Source organism: Hirundo rustica, chromosome 7 (genome assembly GCF_015227805.2).
Source record: "Hirundo rustica isolate bHirRus1 chromosome 7, bHirRus1.pri.v3, whole genome shotgun sequence".
Taxonomy (NCBI): Eukaryota; Metazoa; Chordata; class Aves; order Passeriformes; family Hirundinidae; genus Hirundo; species Hirundo rustica.
The window spans coordinates 4,984,624-4,997,183 of NC_053456.1; the positions used below are offsets into that span (position 1 = coordinate 4,984,624).

At 37.3% G+C, this 12,560-nt stretch overlaps 1 protein-coding gene across 1 annotated transcript in view; it reads left to right on the plus strand.

Moving 5' to 3' along the window:
• Positions 1 to 12,560, plus strand: part of LRP1B (LDL receptor related protein 1B) — a 498,089-nt gene that overhangs the window by 467,848 nt on the left and 17,681 nt on the right. Inside the window, exons 84-87 of the mRNA XM_058421333.1 lie at positions 3,002 to 3,163; positions 7,342 to 7,516; positions 8,509 to 8,613; positions 10,591 to 10,704. Of these exons, the coding sequence (XP_058277316.1) occupies positions 3,002 to 3,163; positions 7,342 to 7,516; positions 8,509 to 8,613; positions 10,591 to 10,704 (556 nt within the window). The remainder of the gene's footprint in view (positions 1 to 3,001; positions 3,164 to 7,341; positions 7,517 to 8,508; positions 8,614 to 10,590; positions 10,705 to 12,560) is intronic.

A 12,560-nucleotide genomic window follows, 5' to 3' on the forward strand; every position in this document is an offset into this window, starting at 1 on the left:
TTTGGATATTGAAAATGCATGATATTTCTCTGTTGCATAGACAATATCATGAGTGAAAATTGATCTCCTTAGAATTATGATCCTTGCAAAATATATGTGAATATAAGCTTAAGATATATGAATGAACTCCCAAAAGAAGTCACCCACATATTACAGAGAAAGTAAGCCAAGATAATTATGAACAATTTTAGAAGTTTATTTTAAAAGTTATTATATAGACAATAATTATTATGTAGCAAATTTAATTGACAAACCGGGAGTAACTACAGCCTCTGTATCCAAACCTAACTGAACATTGAAAGATTTAAAGATTTTGATCCCTGGAGTTTTTTTTTTTTTTTTTTTTTTTTTTAAAGAAAGGGACAAACTACATTTATTTCTACGTCAAAAATTTCATCTGTTTTTTCATATCCTACTGCCAAAAAAAACTTACGTCTTAGAGTCACCTTAATATAGTCTCCTTTATTCTTCTAAATTCTGTCCTGCATTTGAAGCAATTTAGCATTCCATAAACCATTTTCCATGAGAATATTTTTCTACATGCTAATGCTTCGTGGTGGTGAGGGTCAGCAATTAAGAGAGAGTTTAATTCTGTGTCTGTAGGGCTCTAATGCTTCGATATCATGACCAGAGAAGGTTCTGGAGCTCTCTGTGCATGAGCTCATCCTGCAATTCTTGTTAGTTGGGTGGTGTGACATCTTGGTTACATGACTGTTTTCCTTTGCAAACATAAATCTATATTCTGATTCCATGATACAAAACCTTATGGCAATGTTTGGCATTGTTTAATGCTGCAGTTTTGTTAAACAGTTCCTTGAACCTCTTTTTTTTTTTTTTTTTTTTTTTTGCATAAGAAATAATTTATGAGAATAAGGCAAATGAAAATGTCATTATTAGTATTATTTCTGGTGTCAAAAGTCTGTGTATAAATAGGCAGTGGGCTGTTAACATTACTGAAAGTCATGTTAAACTGAGTGACAAAAATGGGGTTTAGGCTATACTGTATTAAATTTTCATTTAGCTGTCAGCACTTTGGCATATTTATAAGTCTGCTTTAGTAAAGAATACGATAATTTTTTATACAAACACGAAAAATATCACTATCTCATCATTTTAACAAATAGAGGAATATTAATAATGAAAATTGATTTCAGACCTCCAGATCTATGTTCTATCACTATTTTGTCTTTTTTTTTTTTTACTGAAACACTTGTTCAGATGAAGGATTATGTGAAACCCCCTGTCTTGAGGGCAGAAATTTAAATACAACTGTATACATGGGGAAAAACAAGTGGAATCTGTGCTAACATCTGAGTTCAACATCTTTGATTTAATGTTTAGATCACAGGGGACAGATATGAATAACCAGGCTGATGCATATTAAAGGAGTTGGAGCTATTTTTAGGTCAATGGTTTTGTTCCTGCTGTACTCATTAGAGAAAGAGACTAACTGATCTCATGGCCCTTAGGATGATTTGCAAAACACTTTAAATTAGCATAGCTTAAAATAGAAAATACAGAAAAGAACTACGTGAAGTGTGTCGTGTTAGGAGGGTAAGAAGTAAGTGAAGGAAAAAGATTGAATAAATCATCCTGCATGAGTCAGAGAGAGGAGACAAAATGAGGGTGCTCCACTTGTATTGAAAATTCTCCAGCGAATCTGGTATTAAATGATTGCACAGGATTAAAAGAAAGGCAGACCAGAAGAAAAATTGAATTGTGGGGTTTGTAGAATACTCAGTTTAGTCTTAGTTACTCAATAACAAAGCCGGCTAAGTGGAGAAGAAACACCAGCAAGGTAAGCAGGGTTGCACATCTCAGAGTTTCAGATGCAGCCATGGTGAACATCAGGAGGCAAGTGGGAAAGTGATGAAACTCAATGAAAGTGAAGAGGAGGGTGAGGGAAAAATAATGTCTTGCAAGAGATAATCAAGAATGAGAACAGTTTACTAGGAAGTGAGAAGGGAGATGGCTGGTTGGACACATCAGGTCATTTACTTGAAGATTATAAATGAGATAAAAAAAGCAAAGTCAGGAGATAGAAAAACATTAACGGGATCGAGAATTTTGTTTTAAAGTAGATAAGCCTTAAGAAAATAAGACAGGAAAGTGGAAAGGTTTAGTAAAACAGCGGAATTGTAACAAAGCTATAAATCCTTTCGACATGAAATTTAGATAAGCAAAAAAAAAAGGCGAAAATTAGAATAGGGAAGAATCATAGGAGGAAAATGCATTGGGTTTTAAAGACTATTTTAAAATCCTTTGAAAGGAAGCTGTAGACTAGGAGCTCATTGTGTGCAAATGTTCATCCCAAAAATGTTAACTGCTTTTCAGACATTGAATACTGATGTTACAGGCGTCTTTGGTCTGATGCCAGATAGCAATTTTTATGTAACAGCCTTCATTGTCTGAGAGGGGTGGCATAACAAAACAGGCCCAGACACTTGTGGCTTATTAAAAATTGTTCTGTAAAGTGTAGCTATTAGTGCATTAGTAAATATTTGTATTTCATGTGATTATATATCAAGGTTTGTAGACTTGAAAATAATGTTGTGCACTCTGAAGAGACAGCAGTAGTGATCATACAAACAGTTATCCTCCACAAAAGGAGGAACCAGCATGGCAGGATGATTCGAAGAGATGATTCGAAGAGTTCAGTCACGTCTTAAATTCCTGCTTAGAGCCACCTTTGAAGCGATTGTATATTTTAAATAATGGCTTTTTTCTCATAAAAGTCTATGGCCGTACATGCCCAAGTGTAAAAATGCACAGAGGCAGTTTTTGAGTGCCCGTATCTCCCAGAGCCAATTTTGTTTTTCAAAAGGTCCGCATTCAAGCAACGTTTGCAAAGGCACATCCTCTCAGCGTCTAGAGAAACGCAGTTGGGCCCGAACACTGAAACTTCCTACTCTTACAACAAACCTGTGTTGAGAAAGATGCTGATCGTTGTTTGAATTTGTGTTTATTTTTATCATAAAATAGCTTTCTCTCTTTTGGACAGGCCGGCCGACCTGCAGCTGCGCTCTGGGTTTCACGGGGCCGCGCTGCAACCAGACGGTGTGCGAGCGCTTCTGCCAGAACGGGGGCACCTGCAGTGTCACCGCTGGCAACCAGCCCTTCTGTGCCTGCCTGCCCGAGTACACGGGAGACAGGTGCCAGTACTGTAAGTAATCTCCACAGATTTTTCCATCTGGGTTCCTAGTAAAAGTTCTCCGCAAGGGAAGTTTAAAGTCTGCGTGGGTGAATTATTTTTTTTATGGCGTTGTTAAATTTAGCCCCAGATCTTTCGTGCCGCTGAAGCAATGTCATCTGATGTATTCAGGTGATCTTTGGGCATATTTCTCCCGTTCTACATGGCTAGCTGAAGAAAGAGGTGTTTTAGGAATGATTTATTGTTATTTTCATGAATGAGCCATAGAGTGAAGCCGTACAAGACGGATGACTTTGTCAGTAGCCATGAGATTATTGTGTTAAAATTTTCTAGTGCAACTTGTCATATGTTTTGCTATGCTGGTAATGAATTAACATAGTTGGTTAAAGAACCTACTGGTGTCCCTAATCTTTGCAGACCAAAAAGTATTTTAAAGTGCTCCCTTACCTCGGTTTTCTGTTTATAACCTCAGCAAGCAGGACTTTCACATTGCTGTACTCTTTCAACTTGCTCAAAGATCACCCCGAGTATGGCTTTGGTCCTATCCTGGTTTTGATGTTGTAAAGGATTTCTGAATGTTACTCTTGTTTATTTCTCAGGGCTTAGGTTCTGTCTTTTGCATCTGATTTTCTCCATTTTTTCTCCATTTTTTATATTTTTTCATGACCCATCAGTTTCTTCTCATTCAGATAGTTTTCTGAAGGTTTCCATGCCCTTAGAAATTTTCTACATTCTCATGCCCTTCTCATTTTCTACAACTTCCTCTAATTTTTCACTTCTTTAACAGAGTAATAAAAGTAGATTATCAACCAATAGGCATTTTGCCCTTCATTTATATTCCTTTTCTTGCCATGCTTTTGTTTTCTTTCACCATTATCTCTTTTCGGTAACTCAAGACATCTGAATTTAATCTTGAATTTCTTCTTTTGGTCACTCATTTACAAATGACAGTTTGTCTTCCCCGTGTCTTTTCAAAAATGATGACTCACAAGCAACCTTCCTTAAGTTAGAACCAATTCTTTTGCTGAGATCTGAATGATGCTTTTTAGTCATCTCATTTTTTTTCTACTCCTGCTTTGCTTTGACTGTAACATTCTAAAGGCAAGGACTGTCATAGCCTTGTTAAAATGTCATAGTGCTTGTCGTAGAACATTAAATGTGAAAGCCATCATCCCTTTTGTACCTTCAGTGAATTTGCTGAAGAAGGCTTGATTTAAGGGGAAAAAAAAAAAAAAAAAGGATGGGAAATTAGCCATTATAAGCATCTGGTTTAGGATTATCTACAAGATACAAAAAGTATTTAGCTTTAGAGAAAGGTCTGTCAAACAAGGAAAGGGATAGTGTGTATCCTAAATAGGATTTGTATTGAAGTAAACTGAATATATTTCCAGTTGGGAGACTGTGAAATAAATTGAAACCTTTGAATGGAAAACCGGCAGTAATTGTAATTCTCTCCCTCTTGGTATTAAACAAACTGCATGAATCCACAAATAAGTATCTGCAAACACAATTGGATGTTTGAAAATAGTATAGTACATAAATCATGCACAGACAGACACACAGATTAAGGAAAAATATTTACTTGAGGCTTACTCAAAACCAAACAAATTGTTTCTAGTTGAATGCTTCTGCAAACATATTTTTTCTTTTTTCTTTTTTTGATTTTTCTTTTTTTTTTTTTTTTATTTGTTTTTTTTTTTTTTTTTTTTTTTTTTTGAAGAGAATTAATTTAAATGTAGATGTAGGGGTATTTTTAAACAGTGCTTATTATCAGATTTGGATTGTCTGGGAAGCTGCCACAATACAGAGACTTGAAGACATTATAAAATTCAAAGTAAAATTAAGCTTTTGCTGATTTAAAACTTAAGTCTTTTAGGGGGGAGAAAAAAGATTTACAATCTTCTGGAGTATTTTTTCTTGGCCAATAAGTTTTGTGAAATTATGCCAGTCTACAGTTGTAGACCTGTAAAATCACATCTTTTTTTTTTTTGGGTTTTTTTTTTTTTTTTTCTGTATTCACACATGTGCATGATCTTTTGCTTTATTAATCACCTTCACTTTGTATGCAAGCTGGAATACATTAATATGGCATTATTGCAGAGATTGGCTGCCTCCCAGATACCTTTTTCAGTCTGTCTTTGCTGTGATGGAAGGTAGTTCATATGCAAAGGATGACACATGAATGTGTGTAGGTATTTTACCCCTGCTCCCAAGCTTAAAATATTGTTAGTAAGGTTTTATGGCAGGGAGAAGACATTTGCTTGCAATATTACCAGACCTTATTTTCCCCACACTTATCGTCTCCAATTACCCAATGCAGGGTTTCTCCTGTGATTAGTTCACATAAGGGCTAATAACCTAAATATGTGCTCCATGTCAAGGCATTGGCATGGCTGAAATAAATTTAAGTGGCAGAATTTACATAGAATTCTACTAACATTGTGCATGTTATTAGATACACATAAATCTGATGTATCTTAATGTAGTTCCCTGCTTTACATTCCAGAAAAAAAGACACACAGGGTAGCTAAAGTTCATTTCTTGTATCATTTAAGGCCCAAACTACCTAAAAAATAGAGAACATCTTCATGCAGTTACAATCATTCAAAGTAGATATGGTGATTCCACAAGCTGTGACTTTTTCTGAAACTGAAATCCCTTTTTTAGGAGAAAAAAGAAATAATTTTGTGTCATTTCAGCCCAAATGTAGCATAAACATTTTCGATACTGCAGATGACTGAAGCAATCAATCCTAAAAACTAATAGTTGTTTTGACGTATAACCTTCCTATTCCTCTGTATTTGTGTTTTTTTCATTTTATTTTTTTTGTCCTAATGTACACACGAACGTATGCTCCTTTCGCTGCTTTTACGTAAAATCACTCTCAGTATTAGCTTTCAAACTGCAGTAGTTTTTGTTCCAAAAGCAGCCCCCCTGCTGCAAATTGCCATTCCAATACCTGGAACTGGGGAACGCGAAGCAATGAACAACTTCATTTAGTCTCTTTTAAGCTGCTCTGGTTGCTGATTCCTTAAGTAGCTGAGCCTACAGCCTGCACAGCCAGGTGGAGACATATAATGAATATTCAAACAGAAACAGCTCCTCCAGCAGCCACGCTCTGTCCCTCAGCAGAACTCTTCCAGCAGTACTCACTCCTTGGAGAGGAGGAAAAACAGCACAGAGCAGCATGAGCAAAATGTGTTTCTGTCTCTGAGGTACCCTCACAAGCGATGCACAGAGAAGCTGTGGCTGCCCCATCCCTGGAAGTGTTCAGGATGGATGAGGCTTGGAGCAAGCTGGGATAGTAGGAGGTGTCCCTGCCCATTAAGGAGCTTAAATGATGACTTCAAAAGGAAAGAAACAAACAAACAAATAAAAAAAAAAATAAAAAAAACCCACAAACCACAAAATAAAGTTGTCACTACCACATAAATAAAAATTCACCAAAACGTTAAGATACCACAGTACTTTGTAGCTCCTAGAGGCTTCTTCAGTTAGGCAATTTGATTTTTTTTTAAGGAATGAAAACTGAGACAGTTACTGGTGGTTCTGAAGAGCTAAAGAATTCACTGCTTGAAATCTCAGTCCTACTGGCATTTAAACAGTTAAATACCATAATGGGGTCTTGCAGAGTCTGTAAAGCTTATGCATGTGTGTAGTACTTTGTAGAACTTATGGATTATGTCTTTATATATTATTATTAGAACTTCATGAAATTTTAATATGTGGATAAATGAAAATAAAACTTAATTATTTCAAAATATCGCTTCAATTTCAGTTTAGCATAATGCTGTTAATGGTAATGTGAATGTATCAGAAGATTTCTATTCGGCTAACGTCCCATTAAATACATTAAAACTGCTCTGCTTTTCTCATCAGGAGTCTTTATATTATGTGGGATGATGCTGTAAATGGTTAGACAACTAGAAGGAGGAAAAAAAAAACCTCTTATGAGTTTATACTTCCATTTCACTTCCCAAGATTACATTGTTAATATATTATATATCTGTTTATGGCTTATTCTTGAATCCTGTGGTTGCCAGTGAGTCACTTCAGTTTTCATTTTGTTTTCTGTTATAGTACCTTTTAAAACATGAAAACAACGTATCATTTGTTTCCATAATGCTCCTTACTGTCTTTTAGTGATCAGGTTATTCAGGTGGTCTCAGATGGTTGCTGGTTGCTTTCAGATGTCTGCCACCACTACTGCGTGAACTCGGAGTCGTGCACGATTTCCGACGACGGGAGCGTGGAATGCGTCTGTCCCGTGCGGTTTGAGGGCCCCAAGTGTGAGGTGGACAAGTGCATCAGGTGCCACGGGGGACACTGCATGATAAACAAGGACAGCAGCGACGTAGTATGCAAGTGAGCGTGCGTGGGGGAGGGATTTTGTTCAAAATCCTACATTTAACAGCCATTCCACTGCGTTACCCTGTAAATCTCTCGCGCGGCAGCAGGTCCCTGGAGCGGTCACACCAGATCACTTCCTCTCTGCGGTTCCTGCCCATACAAAACCATTGTTACCATTCGGGACGGCTCAAATAATGATACATAAAACTCCAGGTTCTTCAGAGGGCATTATAGCAAAGGTTTATTGAAAGACAAGCTCTTCATCCAGTGTTTCGGTACAATTGGACCGATTGGTCATTTCAGACCAACGCCTCTCAGTAAACATCTTTCTTTATCAGTAAACAAATTGAAAAAACCCAAGGTGTCAGGAAGAGGATATCTACAAGGATTGGTTTGGGTTCTTCCTTATGATTTCCCAGGTCAAAGTGAGAGGGTTATATACTTGGCTTTTCCCACAGGCTTCAAGCTGCTGCCTGGAGCTTAAAATCTATTTTCTGACCACTGCCAGTTCCCACACAAAACCACCTGACTCCTGTCTTTTCAAACCGACTTGTGGAGCACTCCTCAACTGGAGGAAGCACAATGTAGCAGGAGACTGAATGCATTTTCATTTAAAAACATTGAAATTTATCAAGCTAACAATGGAGTTCTTCTGTACTGTTCTTCTGTTCATTCTACATTATCTGTGACAATGATAGAGACATACTAAATACTGTTTGAGACACAGGTAACCTGTGCTGCTCTATTGCTGAGTGATTGTTTTGTATTATAATAGCTCATTTTCATCAAAAGAAAGATTAAATGTATATTGTGTAATAATCTCATTGCCTGTGCTAACTTTGCAAACCAGGAAAAAAAAACCTCATAAACCTAGAATTCTTTTAATCAGTAGGTCTTATAATAATATATTAAAATACTGATTTTACAACAAAATGCTCAGATTTACTGAAACACTGATTATGGATTATGTTTTACCTTTTTTTTCTATTTGTTTTTAACCATGGCAGTTGCACTAATGGAAAGATTGCCTCCACCTGTCAGCTGTGTGATGGCTACTGCTACAATGGTGGCACCTGTCAGCTGGACCCAGAGACAAATATACCTGTCTGTCTGTGAGTATCCTGCATCCTGCAGATCATTTAAATGCCTGTGTGACAACAAATAATAAAAATTATTGTGCATGTGTCTGTAGTTTTGGTCTCTCTAGGATGAATAATGTGCTGGTTGCAGTTTCAACTTACAGTATTTGTTTTATAGCTATTTCTGTAACCTCATACTTTGCATACCTTTTTGCAAAATGTGTGTTGAGATTTAGAGCTAAGGGCTCTATTGTGAATGCATATAGATGCAAAGATATATCTTTGGAGACTTACAGTAATTTCAGGTCTGTTCAGGCATTTTTTTTCCCTCTGGAATCAAAACCTGAGGTTGCCTGCCCTGCTTCTCAGAGGTGGATTAAGTCTTTTCTCCTACAGAGATGGTCAGATTTGGAGGCAAAACCCTTCTCCTGATGGCTGGAGAATAGAAAAAAATGATATCAGGGTTATTTTCCTTATGGGGATATGCTCATTATCTCATTTCTGCCCTAACCTTCCCACTGCCCAGAGTATTGTGCTGTTCTGGGGTGAGGCTGTGCTCTCTCTCCTGTGCCATAGTCAAGAGAGTAATTCAGGGTGCTTTTCTTAAGCTCAGACATAAAATGCCAAAGAAATTCGGATTCTGTAGCCGAGAACTGAAGTACTGTTGTAAGCAGAAAAGCCTACATTCTACTCCTTTCTTGAGAGCTATGGTGTATCTTCTTTTTCAGCTGCTCAATATAAAATTCTGAAGTGGTCACTTTAGCAAGAAAATAATTTCTTTCCTGCTCTCAGTTGCTCTGAGCTACCTAATCATACTTTTTTTTTTTTTTTTTTTCCTAGTTATTTCCTTAAAAGGTTCATTTTGCAATGGGCTTCCACTTCTCCAAAGAGCCTGGAGCTCAGAGCATTCTCCAGGCAGGAAGGAGAGAGATGTTGGAAGACAGAATTGGACCCGAGTGTCACATTCCCTGGGTGACATAAGCAAATTGTCACCCAAAGGGATCTGACATTATAACTTTGTGAACACAGATACAGCCACTCCTTCATTTTGTTGATGCAGGTGATCTTGAGAGAGAGATTTATTCAGTCTCTCAAAGGAGCTTCATAAATCCTTAGATTTTGTTAGTGGAAGAGATGGGCCAAGGGTTCCTCCCTATGAGAGGAACTTCTGCATGGGAAAAGAGACACAACTGTTGTGGCACTACCATTGAAAACTTATCAGTGCTTGTTTGCAGGTTTGGGGCTAAAAACAATGTCATTTAGGTCTGCACAGTAGCCCTTACTGAGCTGAAAATACTTTAAATGCTTATTTTTCTTTTTCAGTATTATATTGTTAAAACAGGTGGTTTTACCATTTTGCCTGTTATTTGTGCCTCCTTAAATGTCTTCTGTTGGAGACTAGAGACTGATAGATCCTGGCAAAAGGAGAATATCACAGCTATGATATGTAAGGCCCAAATATAATGATTAAGCCTGGTGACTCATTTGATTAAACACCTAGAATGGCTTTTTTGGAAGCTTGTTATTTTTCACTATTTTTTTCTTGTACAACTGTCATGTCCTTTTTCAATTCACATGGAACACCATAGCATCTCAAGGAAAAGAAAAAAAAAAAAGGTTTTGTGCTTTGTGTGTGGATTTACAATACATAAATGCTGCAACATACACCAACACCACTAACAATGCTAAGAAAATGGTAACAAACGTTTTTAAGGGCATTGCAATCTGGATCAATCGATAGAAACGTACATCTGACAATAACACTCTGAGAACCCTTCAGGCAGTATAGGCCCATTGTTTTTAAAACTGTTTGATCAACACTCATGAGCAAACTTTTCAGTAGTGTCAGATGGACCTTCCATGAAAAAAACCAAAAATACTGATTTTGTCTTCTGTGAGTGCGTGCTCGTGTGTGTGTGCGTGTCTTGCCGTCGTATATGTAACGCGTTTAAAATCTGTTCAGCACAAGGCAGAATATTTATGTAGGTCTATTTTACTGAAATTCTGCAGATGCTCTGTGGGGTTTAAAAGTCAGCGCTGTGACCAGAAAGTGAACCCTTGTGATTACTACTGTCAGAATGAGGGAATTTGCACTTTAACCACGTTTAATGAACCGAGATGCAAGTAGGTTTAACCTTCCACTTAATGCTGCACATTCTGTGACATCATTCCAGGCCACAGTTCATTGGTTCAAGTCATGCACATTCACATGCATTTCACAATATATACTTAATCTGGGGGACCATTTCTGTAATACACACTTACCCTTTGAGAGTTGCACTGATGAGTATATTTAAAAATACATTTGGAGTGTGTGTACCATTAGAGGAAGAAATAAAAGGCTTTATTTTTTACTAAATAAATTGGAAGAAAACTGAAAATGCTACTTGGTCTCTATTGCTCGTGTTTTGAGATATTTTACCAAGTTAATCCTACGTAGCATAAAGATTAGTGAACAGTGATGTTGCAAAGGTTCTGTAGTCCAAACCTGACTGCTTATTCCTTATCTGAACAGGGGAAGGAACAGAACAGCTATTTAGGTGCTACTTCAGGAGTTAGGCTTGTATTTTTAGCTTCTTGTTGTTATTTTTATAGAAATAATGCTGTAAAACAGAAACTGCTAAACAAAAGTATGTGAGCTACATCATAACATTGACTTCTCTGATTAAAAAAGATAACATTTGTATTCTCCACTTCTCTAAAGGATTTTAGGTCTGTTTCTTAAAGAGAAAATTTCAGTCTTCATCAGGAAAAGAAACAACCTTAGCCTTTGAAAATCCTGTAAGGCAGATGTACAGAGAGGTAAAAAAACACCTGTCAGATGAACAGCGCTTCACTCAGTGGTTGTGATGCAAAAGTCAGTAGGGAAATGATGAACCAAAAACCTAGACTTGGGAGAAAATGGGAAATTCACACAGATTTAAAATTATCTGCGGGAATGGTTTATGAAAACACAGAATACTGTGAGGGATGTGATGTGGCTGTCTGGTGGGTAGCAAAGACAGTGACTGCTTAGGCTGAATAATCTCTTTTTTTTTTTTTTAAAACATGGTCTCAGTTGCTATGTCAATGTTCTCATGCAATGAAAGTCTTTGGTACCATAAATCCATTGGAAGCAAGATTAATGTCCTAACTACCACTTCTTAGACTTGGAAGAGTATGGAGTGGTCAGCAGTGCGTGGAACTTTTTGTACCTCCATGCATCGTACTTGTGTTTTCAGAATCGTGCAGCCCTAGGAACACCATGTTCCTGCCTATAAAGTCACATATTGGATGTACGTTTCCTGCTTTTTCTCTCAAACACTCCAGGAGCCACTTGTCCAAGGGCCAATGTTTTTCTAAGCCAGTCTCTAATTGGGAAGCAAGTGATTTTTAGAAGAAATAGGAGATGCCTGAGTTTATTGTCATTCAGCAGGAACTCTGCTCTCTCTCACATCCAGAATCACTTGAGAATGCAAACTTTACACATAATCAAGCCCTTATTATGATTCAGGGAAGACAACAGAGGATGAGATTTAGCTGTTCCAAAGGGCAGTCCTAAAGCCATAATTATACAGAGCAACTCTAAGCCTGTAAGAGCAGACTCTCCTTTCAACAACCTGTACTGCCAGCGTACATTTTTATTTTATCTTCCTGTCTCAAGGTGTCTTTTTAATGTTGAATGCACTAAATGACCTAAATATCAGTGGCACTCTGGAAGGAGGAGTGATGGTTTTCACTTAACCATTTTAGGAATGAATTAAGGCCTCAGCGTGGCTTCATATAAGCCACCAAAAAAGAAGGCCATTGCCAGTTTCAGTGAAAGCTCTGTCAGGGTTTAAAATACGCAGAATATGCTGTGATTTCTCTTTGGACTTCTATGCAATCTAGATTATTAATTCTTCGCATTGTTTTTGCGTATGTGATGATTATTATTCCCCCTCCACACATTATTGTTCTTGCTCAGTTACAAAGGCTGTGAGAGAATTTCAGGATGTTAA